The following is a 20,492-nucleotide window of genomic DNA, read 5'->3' on the forward strand; positions in this document are numbered from 1 at the left end:
GGTGAGCACAAACAAAACCTCCTTGTTGCTTATTAAAACTGAGCATTTTGATATCCAATAACAAGCAGACTCTTGACAAATCAACTTTCTGCTCATTTGACAGCTTTGCGTTTTTCCATGTATTTGCAAACATAATAATAATAATAAATAAAAAAATCTAAAATGTTCTGATGTCCCATTTCATTGCTAATAAAAAGGTTTGATATTTGCCTAGGTGATATTTTTTACGTTCTACATGCAGATGTGGTAGTAGAAGAATAAAGCACACAACTCTCATCTCATTCATTTATTCATATGTACAGGTTTGAGAAAATCTGTCTACATCTATACAACTTTTTATAATATTTTTGTTTTGTTTTATCCGAGTCAGTTCACCACTCAGCAGCAAGCACAAGAAAACACACCAAGAAACTTAACATCATAAAAAAAATGCCAGCTGGGGAAAAATCACTTCAACAAGTTTTACTTCTGGGAGCGGATGCAAAGAGAGCGGACATAATTACAGGAAAGACGGGCAGCTGAGTGGTCAACCAATTCATGGTGTTTTTAAAAATCTTTTTTCCATAAATCTTTTTTTTTTTTTTATGGTTTTTTAAATGTTTTTCCCCCAAATGTTTTGGTGTTTCATGAGATATATATATATATATATATATATATATATATATGCTGATTCGGTTTGTAAAATCACAGATGCCAAACTGTAAAATAACCAACTATAGTACTAAAGCAAGTAAAAAATAATAAAACGCAAAATGTCTAACTATTCCACAAAATCAAAATAAATTTTTATTGTTTTTTTTAAGATTATTATTCTATTTTTTTTTCAACAGTTTTCCTTTTTAACAGGTATATATAGTATATATATGTTGACTTATTTAAAATACGTGTAATAGCCATTGCTACTGTTTGAACTGCCTATGCTAAGTTCCTGTAACAGAGAGATGGGGTCACTGTTCTTCTTGACCTGCTCGGGCAGCGGCCGGGGCTTTGGAGGGGCTCGGAGGGCACTGGCGTAGGACATGGTCGGGGGCTTGGGGTTGCCGGGCCCCTGGGGGCCCCCTGGGCTGGTGTTGCCCCCTCCCGGGTCAGGTGGGGTCTGCTTGCTGGGCATGAGGGGTGGGAACTGTCCGTGGTGCTGGAGAGACGCGGCGCTGGCGGGGTGAGGCGACTGCTGCTCATCCGCGATGCTCATCGCCTTTGAAACTGAGGAACAATTAGCGCACGTCGTTACTACTTTAACACAATAGCATCAAGTGCCAGTTATTATATTCATCACAGGTCCAGTGTACACGGGTTAATGGGATCACAGGCAACATTAATGTTCATTATTAAACAATTAAACACGCTATTGCTTTTCACTTGGTATAGACATTTTTGTACATGACTAAAATTATGTATAAGGTTGATTCTATGGATGAGCAAAACTTAATTTGTGGGTTGTCTGAACGGCTGCACAATTGGTATCAGTACAATGGTGCATGTCCGCCAGACAAATTAGACATGGTTTTCAAAACGGGACTATTTTTAACTGCATGCAGCATCACGGTGCGGCACATTCACTCTTGTTCAGCTTCTTTAAATTAAATTATTTGAAATGCAAAACATTTCAAAAATACCAACACGATCAATACGATGATTGAAAATAGCTTTACAATACTGCAAGAAAAAGAATCAATATATTGATTACATAAGCAAATTACATCAGTGTTGTTTTTGTATTAGTTATATAGCATTTCTTTATATTTTAAAAATAGCTTTTATTTTAGAAGCAGCTTTTATTTGAATATTTCCAGCTTTTAGTTTAATTTTACTGATTAAAATCAGAGTAGAACAAGAATCACAATATAGTATATTACATACCTATATGACATACGATCACAGCAGCAAAACCAGTATTATTTTAGTATTGTTTGATTACATAGGATTACAGCATTTATTTTTATTTTTAGAAGTAGCTTTTATTTTAATATTTTTGGTTTTCATTTTACTTTCAGTTTAAGTTGTAGTCATGAAAAATAGCTTTGCAATACTGCAAAAAACAAAACAAAAAAACTAACAAAAACCTACATATGATTGTTATTTTTGCATCATTTATATAGTATTATAGTATTTATTTATATAGCTGTTATTTTAATATTTTCGGTTTTCATATTTAATTTTAGTTGTAGTGATTAAAAATAGCTTTGCAATACTGCAGAAAAAAAAAAGAATTGCAATATATTCCTACATACAATGGTATATTTTTGAATAATTTATACAGGATTACATTTATTTATAAGTAGCTTTTATTTTAATATTTTCGAGTTTTGTTTTTAATTTCAGTTTTAGCTATTAAAAAATAGCTTTGCAATACTGCAAAAGAAGAATCAGAATATATTAAGACATATAATTACATCAGCTAAACCAGTGTTATTTTAGTATTGTTTATATATCAGTTTTAGTCAATTTGGTACTTCAAATTAAAATTTGATTCAGTTAGTTGCCAAGGCAATATTCCAAACATTTTTTAAGCTATTCTTTTAGCTTTATTTAAATGACTGAAAACAAGTTTGAATAGTTTTAGTGAATAATAACAACACTGAGCACAGCAATCATTTTGACTCATCACTAGATGACTCAAATAGAATAATTGGATGCTGTGAATTTCCTTAATAGACATCCAACATTGAATAAAAGGAATAAGTGCACTTGCATATCACGACAACAGCCACCAAAATCTATCCTACGCATGCAAAGCTCATCGAAACGCACCTAAAACCTCCCTGTGAGGGACGGGGTGGCTCGCTCCGTTACATGGAATGTTGTGGAGAGGAGCGGGGCTCGGGCCGGGCCCGCTGCTGCCCAGCCATAGGTCTGCTGAGGGGTATCTGTAGGAGGGCGTGGGGTGGTCCTGAGGATCCAGGCTGTCCAGATACGGCTGGGGGGAGCTGGAGGAGATCCTCCTCTGGTATAGAGGCCGCCCGGGGCCCCGTGGTTCATACTGAGAGACAGAAAATGAGTGTGGGAATAGGAAGAAACTAATGCAATCAAAGAGATACTCATTTGGATGCATTTGTGTCCAACCCTCTGATTGAAACATCAAAAACAGAGGGAGCTCAGTTGAATGCCAGAGATATGTAGTCCAATTCAGACATGATTTATTATTTGATGTCTTTTTTCAGCCTATTTTTATATGCCAAATCACACGAGGAGAAGCAGAAGTAAGAGAACTAAGAATACCAAAAGTGTAACTACTCTGTTTTAAAGCAATATTCTGGGTTTTTTTCTAATATGTCTATATGCTGTCATTACCACGGGGCAGGCAATAATTTCAATGTGTCCTTCAGTGTTTACAAATGTACAAAAAATTTAAAATACTCAAATCACAAAAAATGCTTATAAAACATTCAACAATTTCACAGTTCTGATCAGCTGCTCCAGTAAAGTTTGATATGATTTTAGTGTCTTGAAACTATTTATACGGAGCAAACTCCTACAGGAAGTACTTTGGTTAGTACATAACCAGTAGTTTATCCACCTACGTTGTAGAGTGATTCAACAAAAATGTGAGCTTTTAAAACCTTCTGGTCCGCTTGGACTATAGACTTCCATTGAAAGTCCATTACTGTGAACACGTTTCCCATTTGTTTTTACAAACTGAGACTATTAACAATTATTTTCTGTGGTAATACAGTGCTGCAATGATGGCATTTTTTGTAGGCCAACCATAAATTTTGCATCACCCTGGTTCCCTCGACAAAAAACCTAATAGGACTTTCTCCATTGGCTTTTGGATTATTGCAGAAAATAAGCTCTGTGACCAACAAAAGTTTGATTCTTACACGTTTTGTTCATCAAGATAATCTTCACAATGAACATGAGTTCACAAATGTTCCGTTTCAATTAAATAAATATATGCAATGCAGGTTTAATATATGCACTTTATTTACATGCGTGTAGGTTACGTACGTGCGTGTCAGAGCGAGTAAATGCTGCTCCACACAAACTGTTATCATTTACAGTAAAGTGTAAAACAATCGTCAGGCCTTTGGCACCCTATGCAGTCATTTGTTATAATGCGTAATGTACGTTAGATCTATTGTTGATAGTAGATTATGTATTTTAACAATTTTGTTCAATAAAACCATATGATTACTTGTTTTTGGTATGTTATTTGAACTAATTACTATAGTCTCATTGCTATTATATATGTATTTTAAGTCATTTTAAAGGCTAGTATTCGCTTAGGTCTATTTTTATTACCACAAAAAATTAATTATAATTATCTGATTACTGGATTAATCGTCAGAATAATTGACAGATTACCAAAATAATAGTTTTGAGTCTAAATCGGCCAGAAGTAAAAGCGAAAGCAAGGCTACAAACTTTAACGTCACTACTAGTTAGGGCTGGGTATCGAGTTCGATACTTTTTAGGCACCGACCGAATTGCCTCGATACCATCGAGTATCGAAAAACGTCCAAGGCCCAGCAGAGGCTGTACTTCCTTCGCCAGCTCAGGAAGTTCAACCTGCCACAGGAGCTGCTGAAACAGTTCTACTCTGCTATCACTGAATTCATCCTCTGCACTTCTATAACTGTCTGGTTCAGCTCAGCTACCAAATCTGACCTCAGAAGACTAAGCTGCTAATGCTCATCAGTAAATCAGTGGAAAATTAATAGAAATCATGATTCTGTCTGAGCTATGCGTTTTAAAACGAACACTAACTAGTGTAAATGTAGCCTAACAGATGTGTAAACTGAAGACTATTTGAGCTTTATTGAAACTATATAAACTATATGATTTGTGTTGGTTACATTTTGTTCCTTTGTGCAGTGGCTCAGGAGATGAGTCTTTGAGTTTGTATAAACATCAACAAGCTGAGAAATAAAACCAAAGTTTTTTTTTTAGATAATGTAATCTTGTTAAAATTGATTTCATAAAATTGGTATCGAAAAAAGTATCGTTCAGGAACCGGTATCGAAGTCAAGGTATCGGTATCGGTATCGATATCGAAAAATTTTGAACGATACCCAGCCCTACTACTAGTAAGCTTCTGACAATTCTTCCAATCATTATTTAAAATCTTTTGAAGTTTGAACGTTCGAGTCGATTATAAACACAATGGGGTTGTGAAAGCGGACTAGTGAGTAGACGAGTTTCGGTGTGATCATGTTTAATGTCTCAACAAATCTCTGTAGTCCAATTTAGCTATTTGTTAGTAACCGCCATTTTCAAGACAAGTAAAAGCTCAAGCAGGCTATTACTGATCCATTTTACATTGTAGAATAAACCATGAAAATATCTTGAGCTTATTTTGACCACAGACCTTATTTTAGGCATTTAACCCAAAAACCTTAAAAAAAACAAAAAAACATTGACTTCAGGAAACAAAGTGCTAAAATGACTAATTCTTAAGTTTTATTACTCATTCATGGAATATTCCATTAAAACAAACTCAATCACCCCTTTGACAGCAGTTACAGCGACAAGTGACAGTAATTTGTTGATTTTCAATGCAAATTGTTCATTTGTGGCAACATTATCATCTAAGGCTTTTGATGAGAGTTCAGCTTTGTGTAATTATGCAGTGACTACTAATGCGAGCGCAGACAAGCGAAACAGTGAAGATTTCATTTAACAGCCCAAAGACAGGCCTCACCTCTTCTACGCTGTGCAGGGAGCTCTGCGGGGCCTGGAGCTGCTGTTTCTGCTGCTGGTGCTGCAGCTGCGTGAGGGGGCCCTGCTCTTGCCTGTGCGCCATGGCCTGCAGGCCAAAGGGCATGCCGTGGCCCAGCACATGGCTCTGGGGTAGGCCAGGGTGGGGCCAGTGGGCCTCCTGGAGGAGGTATTTGACCGGAAGAGGCCCCGCTGTGTGCTCGGGCGGCAGGGAGAAGGAGGCCTGATTGAAGGCTTGGTGCGGCTGGAAGGGCTGGCCGCCCATGGGCAGCTCTCGGCTGGTGTCGGGGAAGGTGGGCGGACCTGGAGCTGGGAAGAGATTGGGGCCGGAGGTGTGGTTTGAGCTGGAGGAAGAGGGAGATGGCAGGTCTCCGGGGCATCGGGGCTGGACTTGACGGTACTGAAGGAGGCGAGACTGAGGAGGGGGCATGTCGGCCGGCTCCCGCTGCTCATACTGGTCTTGAGGGAGCATTTCACGCAACAGACCGGGATATCTGGAGAGAGAGAGAGAAAGAGACTGAGCGAAAGAAGCAGGAAGGTAAGACTCAGGATATGGTCGGAATGGAATACTAGCTTACTACATTCTGCACTGTATACTGTGTATACATACAGTCTATTATATTTTCAAAAACAGCATAGAAAAATGGCGAAACAATGAAACAAACTTAATAACAGTAATAAACAATGAACAGAGGTGTGCTACATTGTGAGTGGATCTTATCAGATTTTTAAATCATCAGAAAAAAAATTTGCATTCCGAGAAAGTTTGCATTTGCTCGCAAAATGTTTTCGTTCACCTGAGCAACTTTTGCATTAATTCGCAAAACTGTTGTTTTCGCTCACAAAACTTTTTCGTTCTCCCAAGAAAATTGTGCATTAATTCGCAAAACTGTTGTTTTTACTGACAAAACTCCCAACACATTTCTGCGTTCGTTTGCAAAACCGTTGTTTTCGGGTCACAAAACTTTTGCGTTCCCCTGAGAAACCTTGCGTTTGCTTACAAAACTTTTTCGTTCTCCCAAGAAAGTTGTGCACTAATTTGCAAAACTGTTGTTTTCGCTCACAAGACTTTTGCATTCTCCCGAGAAACTTTTGTATTCATGCGCAAAACTGTTGTTTTCACTTAAAAAAAACAAAACATTTGCGTAGAATGCAAAGTTTCTCGGGAGAACACAGAATGTTTGTGATAGAAAGTAAAAGCAATAGAGTCATTTTTTTCCTCTCATCACATTCTTTTGCATCATGTCCCTTTAGAGGTGGCACAGCATCTAGTTATCATCATGGTAATAAATACATTTACCTTATGAAATTTTACATACTACTGAATTCTGGTTTCATCAGACTTGCAAAATAATATAAAGCGAGCAGGACAAAGAGTCTTCTAACCTGGGCATGGCAGGTCTGGGCTCCTCCTCTGCTGCAGGGCCCAGGCCCCAGCCGGCTCGGAGGAGCTGCTGGGGGAGTCGCAGACCCGGCTGGCCGAGATGAGTCAACTGCTGCGCCAGGGGGAAGGGGGCCACACCGGCCTGCAGAAACGGAGACTGTTCACCCCACTGACCCACACGAGTCTGCTGGTGCTGCTGGCCCAGAGCATCCAGCCCAGAGGAAGCCTGACCATCTGTGAAAACACAACAGAGAAAGCCCATGACATGCTGGGAAAACACAAAAGGTCTGTTCACTAATCCCCAGCATGACTACTTCAGCAGACAGACACATTCAAGTTCTCCTGAAGGAGGCTAACCAGGTTCAGGATAAGAAACAACCATGATTAAAGAAAACAAATATTTAAGGTAACAGTTTATTTTACGGTGTCCTAGTTACATGTACTTACCATACTAATAACAGTAAATTATGTATAATAAGTACAGTATGTACATGCTGTTAAGTTAATTACACTGTAAGGACTCAAATTATTGACACGTATGTTCTTAAATTCTTTTCACATTTTAAATTTGGTTATGCTTTATTTTATGTTGTTGGTAAGGTGTTCTGGCTGGTTGCTCTGCAACTGCTTTGTAATTTTTTATATAGTTTTTATTAACGCTGTCAAACGTTTAATCGTGATTAATCGCATCCAAAATAAAAGTTTTTATGTAAACAGTTTTTATGTTTACATAATATATGTATGTGTACTGTGTTTATTTATTGTGTATATATAAATACACACACATACAGTATATATTTTGAAAATATTTACATGTATATACAATTATATTATTATATTTTATATTATATAAATATATAAACATAAATTTTTTCTTAAATATATACATGCATGTGTTTGTATTTATATATACATAATAAATATACACAGTACACACTCATATATTATGTAAACAAAAACTTTTATTTTGGATGCAATTAATTGCGATTAATCATTTGACAGCAGTGGTTTTTATGTAGTTGCTAAGCGTCCTGAGTGTCGTATTTTAATCATGATCATGATTTCTACTTCTCTCGATTAATTAAGCATAATCATCTGAGATATTGGCCTGCGGGTTATTTATTCTGAAAATGGTTTTATTAGGGCTGTCAAAATTAATGTGTTAATTGTGCAATAATTTTTTTGCCTGCTGCAGTTTGTGTCATTGATGTAAATCAAAGAACAATCAAAGAACTTCGGTGGTTTACTTTTGTAGCTTAACTAAAGATTAATCTATAGTCAATTTATAGTTTATGCATACATAATTTATACTATATGTGAGGATTGTTTTAAGTTTTAAATTGGTTAATATAATTTGGCATTATTAATGTAATTCATATTAGTAATTTCACTGTTTTAGCTTTTGAGAGAAGCTTCTTAAGGTTTTGCCCTTTGTAATGTAGAAAGTGCAATAATTCTGATGAATGTAAAAAGAGATCTCAAATAATTAATAACCACAATTATAATTGTGTAGCCTTACTTTCTAGGGTGTTGGTCTGCAGCTGCTGTGGCGTTCTGACTGGTTTTGTGTGTGTTGCTGCATGGTTGAGGGGTATTCTGGGGGTTGACAGTGCGTTACTAACATGGTTGATACCATTTTCTGAGTGTTTTGAGTGCATTGCTATTGTTTCCTGCATGGTTGATTCAGACTCCGTTCAAGGAGCTCAGAGAGACTGTTTCGATTAAAAAAAAAAAATGTTTTTTTATGCCAAAAAAAAAATCTAAGTTGGTGTGAAAAGGCTTTTACACTGTCAAATTCAAACCCTTAGGCACAATACTGTAGAATTTATGAGAAGCTTGAAAGGCTGGTACTTGAACTAAACTTACAACTGTCAAAGTTGTTGGGAAAGAAAATTCAAAACTTTGATACAGAAAGCAGTCGGAATAAACACTACAGCACAATACATCAAAGGAAATGAACAGGTTTGAAGCACTGTGATCCATGCATGCACATACCCAGAGTATCGCCCAACAGAGAGTCCAAACTCTCTTCTCCAAAGCTGTTGAGGCGCAGGGGCTGCTGGTGCATCTGTGGGGGAAGGCCTCTCACCACACCCTTCAGATCCTCAGCCACCCCTCCTGGACCCGCTCCCATCGAGCCCTCGCCACCCTCCAGCACTGGAGACCGAAGCCCGCGGTGTGCCATTGGAGGCCCACTGAAGAACGATGGGGGGAAGGACGAGGCCTGAGGGTGGATGGGGGCCTGCATTCGGAGGGGAGGTCGGGATAGTCCATACTGCTGCGGAAATGGGCTGTTCCCGTGGTGAGGGGGGAAACCGGGATGCGGGTGGCCCAGGTGGAAGTTGAGGGCCCTCTGGGCCTGCGGGTCTTTGCGAATGAGGCGGCTGCCAGGGAAGCCCATGTTGGCATGGGGCTCTGGACTCTTGTTTTGCACCGATTCCGGGTCTCCCTGTAGAGAGGAGGATGTACAATGGTCACGGACATGTGACGCTAATGGAGAGTGTAAGAGAGTAGGAGAAGTGAAGTGTTTTGAGCATGCAGGGGACGAGTGAAGATAGATGGTCCATGTTACAAGTGCTCTTGTGGGAAGGCATAGTGGGCGGCTCCTTTGATTTATTTCAGATTAAATCGGGAAGGACATATGATAGATCGATAGATAGATAGATACAAAAAGAGAACGGGCAGATGGATGGTACCTGTTTTTCCTTCAGCTCAGGGGCTTTCCTCTCGGGCGTCAGCAGCCTACAATGCTCCGTTTTTCCATTAATGTCGATTTTCCCTAAAGAATGACAACAAATCAGCAGAATAAAACCCCAAAAGGCCTCACCACCAGCCGTATATGAGGACTCAAACCAGAGAGTTCGCCAAGTTCAAAAACTTTCAAAATAAACTTTTACAATGTAATATAAGTGAAAGTAAAGCCAATGCAAACAGGCCTGATGTGAAACAGTATTTTAAAGGAACATTCTGGGTTGGTTTCCATCCGCAGAGGATATCGTTGAGGAAGTATTTTAGTATGTATACTTGAATATTTTGCAAAGGCGTTTTTGCCAAAATACGAGCTACATATTTCATCCTATAAACCCTCCTGAGTTCAAATATAAGTGCATTATCGTAAACAATTTTTGTAATTCTCGAACAATACATCCAACTAGCCCAAACCTACTAAACTAAAATATTTTTTTTTTGTTATACATTTATCAGTATCTGTGCTCCCTGGGATTCAAACCCATGACCTTGGCGTTGCTACTGGCACATATCAGTTGAGCTACCAGTATTGTTAAAATGAATACACTAGTGCTGCGAATTATACCATTCCCACTGGGCTCCTGAAGTAGTTCTTTCTCAGAGGTGGGCTGCTGGTTCAGGCCTAGAGGAGACTGGTGACTGATCCCATACAGCACAGGTGAGGTGCGACTGGCTGCTGGCCGCAGGTTGAGGTTGTATGCAGCCATGGCGGCCTGATGACTCATGATGCGAGGATCCACAGCGAAACGGCTCTGGTAGCCGGGCCATGGCAACTGGTGAAGAGAGGGTGAGGTGTGAGTCATACAAGTGTACAGCATGCATTGAGGATTGATAGATAAGGGCCTCCAAATTCCAGGAAAAAGAACATGAAAACAGGGTGAAACATCTCAAAGATTCTCAAAAATAAACAAGTTATGACCCATGTTGGAGAGTATGAGAAATAAGTCCAGAACATACCGGAAGAGGCATGGGCATCACCATATTGCCCCCATAGACAGCGGGCACATACAGGATGCTGGCTCCAGGGTCGATTCTTTGAACAGGGCTTGGTGATTTGCCGGAGGCTGGAGCTCCGGCTCCTGGTGGAGTAAAGGCTTGAATCGGGTTCCCCATCAACACAGCAGCACTGGGCTGAACTGAAGATACAAACATCGTCCAAAACTGAGACTAATAAATCATACCTCATAACATTACACTAATACTCTTGGATGGTAAAGCAGTAGAACCGGAATCATTTCTGACAACACTATGAATTGCTCTTTTGTTCAGTAATCAAACAGTAACAAGCTGATTACTGAGTAAAGTCATCATATCATGATGAAGTAGGTGAAATCTAACAGTTGGCAACTAGACATTTAGCAAACATGTTCATCCCTGAGCAAACTGGAGAAACACTAATGATGAAATAAAAATTCTAGACATTTGTCCTCCAATTTATACATTTGCTAGACCCTTAAACCAAATTTGACTCTCCGCAGCATGTTTATCACTGTTAACAAGCAAGAAAGCAAATGTGTAATAATGGAAAATGGCCCTTTCGGTTATGGCTGTTTATCTGTTGGCAAAACCAAATGTCTTGGCAAAAAATACTTGCAACATGTGTGACACAACACTGATCAATAGTTTAATTAAAACTCTTCTCCAAGTGTTATTTATTCACTGATTTAATTAAATCTCTACTTTCCATCTGTCGATCACAGCAATTTTATAGCACTCATTTTTGATAAGAGATTAATGTAATACAAAGATTAAGTGTGCGCACTTCCAAGATGGTAATTATGCAAACAAAGTTCAAATGAATCATATCTAAGACTATGTTTATTGGTGAATCTTACAAAATTCATCAAAAACATGTCCAGGTGACATTTCATCCCAAAATCAGAAAAAAGATCAATTATAAATAATATTTTGTATAAAGAAAATGAAGCATGTTTTTAGGACCATGAATATTGCACTGTGACCTTAATGACATTTAATGACAATTAAGCACACTTACTCCATAAGTATCAAACGACAAAGTAATAAATAAATAAAATAAAATAAAAAATTTAGTGTGAAGTATAACCTGAACATGTTCTTAATGTTTCTGGTAACACTTCAGTATAGGGACCAATTCTCATTATTAACTAGTTGCTTATTAGCATGCCTATTCATAACACTTTGGCAGTTTATTAGTATTTATAAAGCGCACATTCTGCATGACCATATTCTACATCCCCAATCCTACCCAATACCTAAACTTAACTATCTTACTAAGCAGTAATTAGGAGTTTGAGGCAAAAGTTGTAGTTAATAGTTAATTAATAGCGAGAACTGGACCTTAAAATAAAGTGTAACCATGTTTCCTGCGATTCACCCAATACTGATTCATCTGCAGGTCCTCTGTGAACAACCTAGTTTGGAAAAAAGCTTTCCCAATCAGACACAGGTCTGATCTAAAACCCTAGTGTGAAACTCTACGCCCTGATACACCCTAATCTGTACCAATTTCAGGGTCATCCCTGCTTCAGATTGAAGAGTTTGAAGCCCAACACCCCCAGAATCATTTCGCTACAGCCACCCCCGAAATGTCCTCACGAGCACTGAACAGCACAGACTACACACACACACCTGGCTCAAGTCATTTGCCCAGACACACGGCAATCCATGGAAGTAATTCAGGGGGAATTGGCGCTGCTGCCACACATGATCATGTTTTGATTGGGCGAGAAGTGAGGCTGGAAGGAAGTTGGATCCACTTGACTGATCTCGTCTCTCTCGGACTCCTCTATGCTCTCGCTCTCTGTCTTCTCTTTCTGCCTCGACAATCACTCAAGCGGCGCTCCACAAACTAATGACCTCGATTTGTTCTGACAGCACTGTCACATCACACCAATAATATCCTCAAACTCTCCAATCAGAGGTCAAAGGCTGTGAAAACATCTCCTTGCTTCACGAGGGGCTAATACAGCTGCTGACCTCTCCGTCACATTCTCCAGGTAACTGCTCCATATGAATGTTAAACGGGTAATGTGAAGTGGCTTTGACCACCTCAAATTAATCTTAAGTGGTGTCCTATACAAAGGTTTAACACCATAGAACCTGCTGCAAAATACACCAGTGCCAAGGTATATAATCTCACGACCTTTTCACACTGAGTGCGATGCGCAAAAGCGAGGCGAATCGCTGACGAACAGTGCTTTCACACCGAACACGAAACGATTGATCGCCTTCTGCTAATTCACGCCTGCACGCTAGGTGGCGCCGAACAACAATGCATTTTTCCTCAGATATGTATCTCATATGGATATAACATCATCCGCTGTTCAATATACAGCATTAAATGAATATAGCTAAATAAAATTGGGTTCTACGCCAGAAACACAAACTATCTATAATGCTAACAAGAAAACATCTTAAAAGCATCAAGCCACATTTGAAAATGTATGTAATTATTAATGTATTTGCTTAAAACCCACTTTAAACCATCATTGAGTGATTGTAATAACTTCCGATTGTGACCTATAGTTGACTTTGATTCTATAATAGGCAGACATGCACTCTTTCTATGTTTAATAACGCCACACTGCTTATGATTTGTCATAAACATCCTTTATTGTTATAAAAATACCACGAGTTGCATACAAAACACATACAGAAAATATATAGTCATAATCATGTCTATTTTGCTTTCATATTTCATGTGTATAAAAATGTTTCACTCAATTTTTTTTAATATGGAAGATCTAGAGAGTGAACGCGCTCCAACACTCGCTCACGTGGAAGAAAACGGACATGCCAGTTCACATAATTCAGTGAAGAATTAATAGAAATTAAATTAAGAACATGTGAGAATAAATCTGTTCTCAGATACCAAAGATAACAAGAACTTGGCATCCACTCTCTTCTCTCTCGGAATACTCTTCTTCTGTGTTTGTTTACACTGGTTTTCCAAACAGCGCCACCACTCTTTGACTTTTTGAGCAACAGTAGCTGCTCCGGTCACGTGATTTAAGCTCAAATCTAATTGGTTGGAGCGTTTCGAAAAAAAAAAATCAACACACAGGATGAAAAAAAATCACCACTTTTTCGTGCCACGAATGTTCGCGCCAGGTGTGAATAGTCCCATAGGGATCTATTGTTTCGATTCAAAAGCGTCATCGTGCCGAACATTCGTGTCGAATTTTCGCGCTCAGTGTGAAAAGCCCTTTAAAGTGTAGGACTGTTTTTCAGATGGTAGAATTGGAAATATAGTACCATGATTGCATGTACACCAAAATATAAACCAAAGTGTCTGCCATTACAAAAAAAAAAAAATTTTTTTATTCAAATTAAAGTAAAAAGTAAAATCAACTACATTGCTTTGGTGAATAAAAATGAATGGCAATAAATGAAATAAAATTATTAGTGTTGCAATAAAATTATTTTATTTTAAAAATAGAAAGAAATTTAATTTAATTTAGACTTGTATAATACTACATATAAACAATACAAGTTTATTTGCATAATGCTTGAATATAAACACTGATCAACGCACACACATTAAGCACATCAAATGTTATAAAGGGAAGCTGAACTTTTAGGTTTTTAGGGACAGGGACACATTAATTGTACCAAATATTGGGATATTATTATTAAAAACATTATATATTAATATATTATATCAAATGTCATTTTTTACTATACATTAATAATGTCAATCCTAGTGTACGTGATAAATCGAAGTATGATAATATATATAAAATGCCCTTTTTTTCCCCTTTGGATTTGGTTGTTTATTTGTTACCCATATACTAAATGTGTTGCCAAAAAAAATTGCACACATTGACATGTATTGATGTGATTACGGTATCGTGACAACCTTACGCTGTAGCATTTCAGAGCTAGAGAACACGTAATGAGAGCACATCCACCCAATTAAGAGAAGCCTGGGTGAAAATGTGTGAAAATGTTCAAACCTTCAAGAACAAGAGGCCAAAGAGAGAGAGACTTACCAAAGCCTTCAGGGGGGAAGGGTTCAGTGTGATTGGCCAGCTGTCCTTTCGCCTGAGGAGGAAGAGGAAGAGGAGGGTTGGAGTGAATCAGTGCTAGAGGATGAAGGAGTCTGCGTAGGGAAAGTGAAGGGGGTCTTACGCATCTAGTGTGCTAACTATAGTCACAGGGTCAGGGGGCCGTGCTTCCCCTTTCCGTGACGACTGTCACCCTGTGCACGAGCATTGCCGTGAGGCAGCACTGATTTGTCAAAACGGTTACAATGGTTTACTTCCACATGGCCAGGCAAATCTCGTCGGAGATGTTCTCGATACATGGGTCGGGGGAGTTGGCTCCACGTGGGTGGAGATTCAGTAAATTGAGGGCAGAGGGCGGTTTGAGGGGGCGGTTGGGAGCACACACAGATGATTTCCAAGAAAAACACAGCGCTAACTGCAAAGATAATCACTGAATCGAGTGGAACAAACTCTTGTTCTTGGTGCCTGAATTACAGCACTGAAATGTACAAGAAAAAAAACAAAACAAAAGCTCTCGCTTGTATTTTTTTGTGCTGCCAGTGCCAACAACTTCCAAATCAAGAGTCCATTGATGCGATCCGCTGGGAATGCGTGCCTTTTCAAAACAGATCAATGTGGTTGAGTGCATACAGAATGACATGCTGACAGCATCAACAGGCGATTGAGGCGTTCTGCTGGCCCGAGTCAAGGCAGCTCCGAGCACCGCCACTCTGGGGTCAGCACGTTTGCAGGAATCGCCGATCACACTACTTATTTCAATAGCATGTGATGAGCCACTTTCAGTACAAAGCCTGTGAAATTACAGCACAAAAATGGGGAGGCACCTGTCAAGTGTTGGATGAAATCAATGGCGATGTCTATAATTATCACACTCCACCGGGATTCTCATCTCTGATAGATCTTGATTGGTTATTTGGTAATGAATTGGGTTTTTTGAGTTCTTCCCTCCTTTGTCTGTATGGCAAAGCTTGTTTTTGACTGAGATTGGTATTGTTCCTCTTTTTGACCTTTTCCATTTGAGCTTTTAAAGTTTTAGGTTGCTGTGGTGACATCATTGTTATTGTGTTAAGGATACAAACATTGGGAGACTGGTAAGCAAAGTCAAAACAAAAATTTATATTAATGGGCCAATACACATATTTACGGCTTGGCCACTGAAAGCGCATGCATGTGACAAGTAGTAAGTGTGCAAGACTGTTTCATATCTGAACAATGCCAAAGCTCAGTGCCCTTGAAGTAATAGTTCTTCCTCAGACCATTTAAGATGTAGATGAGTTTGTTTCTTCTAGGGCTGCCCTCGACTAAAGATTTTTCTGGTCGACTAGTAGTCGTTTATTTTAAGCATTAGTCGACCATTAGTTGCACTTTTATTAATAAACCATATAAATCATAATAATGAGCCTTTAATTGCCTACATAGCCTAATAAGCGCTCAAGCGCACGCAAAAAAGGCTTGCCACAGCGCACCGGCAAATCTAATAATTATGAATGTGTTAGAGAAAAACAGCAAGTACACTGCATTAACGTTTTAACAATTTATTGATACACTAGTGCTTTCTGTTTTCGGTTTAAGAGATGAAGTCGGCGACACTGACTCGTCTGCACACAAATAAACGTAGAGTCTTTACAGATACAAAAGATGCATTACTCTTATCTGTATGACCAAAAATGACGAAGTATTTTAAGAGCAAATGATCGCAGCGCATATGAACAGCGCACTTTTTTCTAGGCTAACATTAGAATGAGCTGCCATGTAAAGTTGCTACTACATACATATTTCAGATGATAAGCCATATTTGAGGTCGATGAATGTTAGGTGAGCGTATGGATGTCCTGCCCGATGTACTATATAACCACATAGACCAGCCGTTAACGATTTGTCCATCACGAACTGCGTGATTTCGCGTGGAATTTTTTTTTGTGCGACTAATCAAATTTTAGTCGACCAAGCCTCTTCTCGTCGACTAATGGTTAGTCGACTATTAGGGTGCAGCCCTAGTTTCTTCATGGTAACAGTCAAATTTGGAGAAACGTAGCATTACATCACTTGCTCACCAATGGATCCTCTGCAGTGAATGGGTGCCGTCAAAATGAGAGTCCAAACAGCTGATAAAAACTTCACAATAATCCACATGACTCCAGTCCATTAATAAACGTCTTGTGAAGCGAAAAGCTGCATGTTTGTAAAAAAACAAACAAACAAAAAAAATCCATCAAGACGTTTTAACTTTAAGCTGTAGTTTCTCGCATCATTATAGACTCTTATTTTGGCTTCCTTCAGTGAAAAAGTCCATCTCCTCTCTTGTCCTCTCACATCAAAATCCACTGACATGTTTGTTTTGAACTGTGTTTCTGTTGTAAACAGTACTTGATCTATGCATATTTCTCTCTTGATTCAGATGAAAAAATATTACGGATAGAAGACTCATATTTTAGCTGGAAGTAGTTAAAAACGCCTTAATGATGAATTCGTTTCTTACAAGCACACAGCTTTTCACTTAAGTCATTAATTGATGGACTGGATTCATGTGAATTACTTGTGGATTATTGTGATGTGTTTATCAGCTGTTTGGACTCTCATTCTGACGGCACCCATTCACTCCAGAGCATCCATTGGTGAGCAAGTTATATTATGCAAAATTGCGACTAAAAAAAGGTTGGGAAACACTGTCTTAGATAACCTGAAGTTGAGTAAAACTTCAGCAAATTTTCCATTAACGCACACTAAATCCTCACTATCAGAGCTTCAGAGTGGTATTCATGCTTAAGCGTATCCCATCATTCATCACGTTCTGGTACTCACAGGGCCCAATATCGTGAGATGTAAAAAACAAACAAAAAACACTTTAAATTAATTAGATATTATATATAATTTGGTAGTAAAATATAATTTTTTGGTATAGAGATTTCTATTTTGCAAAACATTTGGAGTTTTGCCTTCTACAAAGAGGACTACTGAACAGACACTCACTATGTAACAAGTTTATTTTAAAGTGCAAAGTACTCTAAATAAAGCTCTGTAAAAACCTGCATTTCTACAACTCTATGTTGTAAGTGTGTCCCATCAGGTAATTAAAAGTTCAACGCACACTTGCGATCTTTACGCCCACTCGAACACTTGGCTAAATACAGTAAATATGCCATGTAAGTGGACAGTTGGTCAAGTGCAAAGACTGCAAACGTGGGTATTGGGGACAAGCCCTTTGTTTATAGGTGTCATTTTGGAAGTGTTCAAACTTGAACACTCCCAATTTGCCATTAATCTGACAATCCTGGAGGTTAGTAATTGGAAGGTTAGGTTGACCTCCATAGCTCCAGCTGGTAGATGGTCGAACTACATCATCCTGATGGCCAAAACTGTGTTTCTCCATTGACACCTATTCAAAAGTAGCGATTAAGTTGCTTTTTAAAAACAGTAATTTGCAAATCTTCTGGGAAAATGAATGGCAATGCTTTAAACATGACTTGAACTGGTTTCGTGGACTGGTAATCCTCTATGACTAGTCCAAATGAAACGGAGGGGGTGAGGAGAAACAGACACAGCTTTGAGCTACAGAAAAAAGGGGGAAAAGGAAGTCTCCTCACTCATCTATTTTGGCATGTTTACCTTCCGCCCCTGAGGGTTGAGGATTGATTGGTATATTATTCGTTTTGAGGGTGCGAGAGTTCACTTGCATTTAGATGGATGCTCTCCGCCACTCGCAAAACCAAACCCTTTTATTAATGTCAGCGGGGGAGAGCGTGCATGACTCCACATCACAGCACGTCATATCAAACCCTCCGCCGTGGACGCCACTGACCGTATCCGAACAGACGTTGCGACTGTCACGTCCTTCTTTACGTGCACAAGAGATGAACTGAAATGAGTTATAAAATTGGCCCATTTGGTAGGAATATCTTGTATTGTGAGGAGGCCTGAAGGAGCTATAAGCCCAATTGTGACATTCATTGTGTGAAATGGAAGAGGAACGCAATAAAATCGAGGGCAAAACGGCTACCTTTCTCATTCAGAAAAACAGTATATGGGAGTCTGGCTTGTTTTTGGTATAGCTTCTGACTAGTTTAGGGGTCTGTTCAAATCTCTAAGTAATCTGATTTTCAATGATTGGGGTTTGTACAGGATGAAGACTCGTACCTTGGGTGGGGAGTGCTGGTGCTTGCCGGGACCCTGGGGATGTTGCGAGCGCAGGGCACGGGGGATGAACTCTGGGGCCAGCGGGTTGAGCACGTAGGTCTTTTTTAGCTCCAGGGCCTCCAGCTGGATTTTAATCTGTTCAAAGGTGATGCCGTGGAGACTGTGGTTCTCATGACAGATGGAGATGAAGGTCTCCCAGAACTTTCTGTGAAGGACCAAACAGAGGCAGAGATTTTGAGTGAAAACAGCAATTATATAGTGAGATGTTCCTCACTATACATGCCCCATCAACACAAAAAAAACTCCAAGAAGGGACAATCGAGATGAGAAGCTCCAAAATGTTTTGCTAGGACCCACCTAGACATTAAGACCAACATATTGAAAAAAAAAAAAAAAATGGAATGGAAAATGGAAGTGGAAATTAGAGTTCAGTACCCAAGTCATATGTTGATTCAGTAGCTGTTTGGCAGATTCGCAAGTTAATTAAGGAAAGGATTCTTCAAACTGATTCAAACCAGTAACCTGTCAGTTTGTAAGTCACTTTCAATAATTTATTAAAATGATTAAAATAACAACTAATAAGTATCAGACTAACAGGGTTGTGCCCCATTCAAAATTGAATTGTGATCGTCTTTTAAACTTTATTAAGCTGAATTGAGGTAGCAAACAGGATGCTGAATTGCAGCTTGAATTTGAATGAAAGCAACGAATTGAGGGAAAAAAAAAAAAAAAAGAGTAGAAATTCACTTAATTTTTTTTACTAGAAAAGCAATGTTGGTCAAGACAAAGCCTTGTTTAAAAGTTTTGAAAAAGAATACAGACAGAAATATAATTTCTTTTTGGTTTAAACGTGTCATCATATTAAATAAAGTATCTTTTGTTGACTGGGGTGGAAGAACATTTCATTCCCCAAAATACACTGCCTGTGATGAACTTCTTTGAATTGAAATTAAATTATTCATCCTGTTATTCTAATTCAAATCCCAAATCTACTTCCTGTGGAATGTTTGAACAAATCGCTGATCTACAGTGACTCCAAAGCAAAATTGTTTTACTCCTCATATGTTAGAATAATTTAGAACAAACATTTTTTTTAACTTTAGAGAAAAAAAAAAATATACGGCTATAAATAGCCTTTATAAAAATGATAAAAATTGGTAACACTTTAGTATAGGAACCAATTCTCAGTATTAACTAGTTGCTTAGCATGCCTACTATTAACATATGTGACCCTGGACCACAAAACCAGTCTTATATATATATATATATATTTGGCCGAGATACAACTATTTAAAAATCTGGAATCTGAGGGTGCCAAAAAATCTAAATATTGAGAAAATCGCCTTTAAAGTTATCCAAATGAAGTCCTTAGCAATGCATATTACTAATTAAAAATGAAGTTTTGATATATTTACTGTAGGAAATTTACTAAATATATTCATGGAATATGATTTTACTTAATATCCTAATGATTTTTGGAATAAAAGAAAAATCTATAATTTTGACCCATACAATGTATTTTTGGCTATTGCTACAAATATACCCCAGCGACTTAAGGTTTTGTGCTCCAGGGTCACATA

At 38.5% G+C, this 20,492-nt stretch overlaps 1 protein-coding gene across 1 annotated transcript in view; it reads right to left on the reverse strand.

Annotated features, from left to right (window-relative positions):
- Nucleotides 1-814: 814 nt before the first annotated feature.
- LOC107713962 (probable helicase with zinc finger domain) overlaps nucleotides 815-20,492 on the reverse strand; it is a 64,128-nt gene continuing 44,450 nt past the window's right edge. The window contains 10 exon segments of the mRNA XM_016519635.1: nucleotides 815-1,203; nucleotides 2,752-2,980; nucleotides 5,642-6,152; nucleotides 7,045-7,276; nucleotides 9,038-9,491; nucleotides 9,739-9,821; nucleotides 10,356-10,563; nucleotides 10,748-10,926; nucleotides 14,764-14,815; nucleotides 18,913-19,117. Of these exon segments, the coding sequence (XP_016375121.1) occupies nucleotides 872-1,203; nucleotides 2,752-2,980; nucleotides 5,642-6,152; nucleotides 7,045-7,276; nucleotides 9,038-9,491; nucleotides 9,739-9,821; nucleotides 10,356-10,563; nucleotides 10,748-10,926; nucleotides 14,764-14,815; nucleotides 18,913-19,117 (2,485 nt within the window). The 3' untranslated portion in view covers nucleotides 815-871.

Source organism: Sinocyclocheilus rhinocerous, unplaced genomic scaffold (assembly GCF_001515625.1).
Source record: "Sinocyclocheilus rhinocerous isolate Xijiao unplaced genomic scaffold, SAMN03320098_v1.1 scaffold1140, whole genome shotgun sequence".
Lineage (NCBI taxonomy): Eukaryota > Metazoa > Chordata > Actinopteri > Cypriniformes > Cyprinidae > Sinocyclocheilus > Sinocyclocheilus rhinocerous.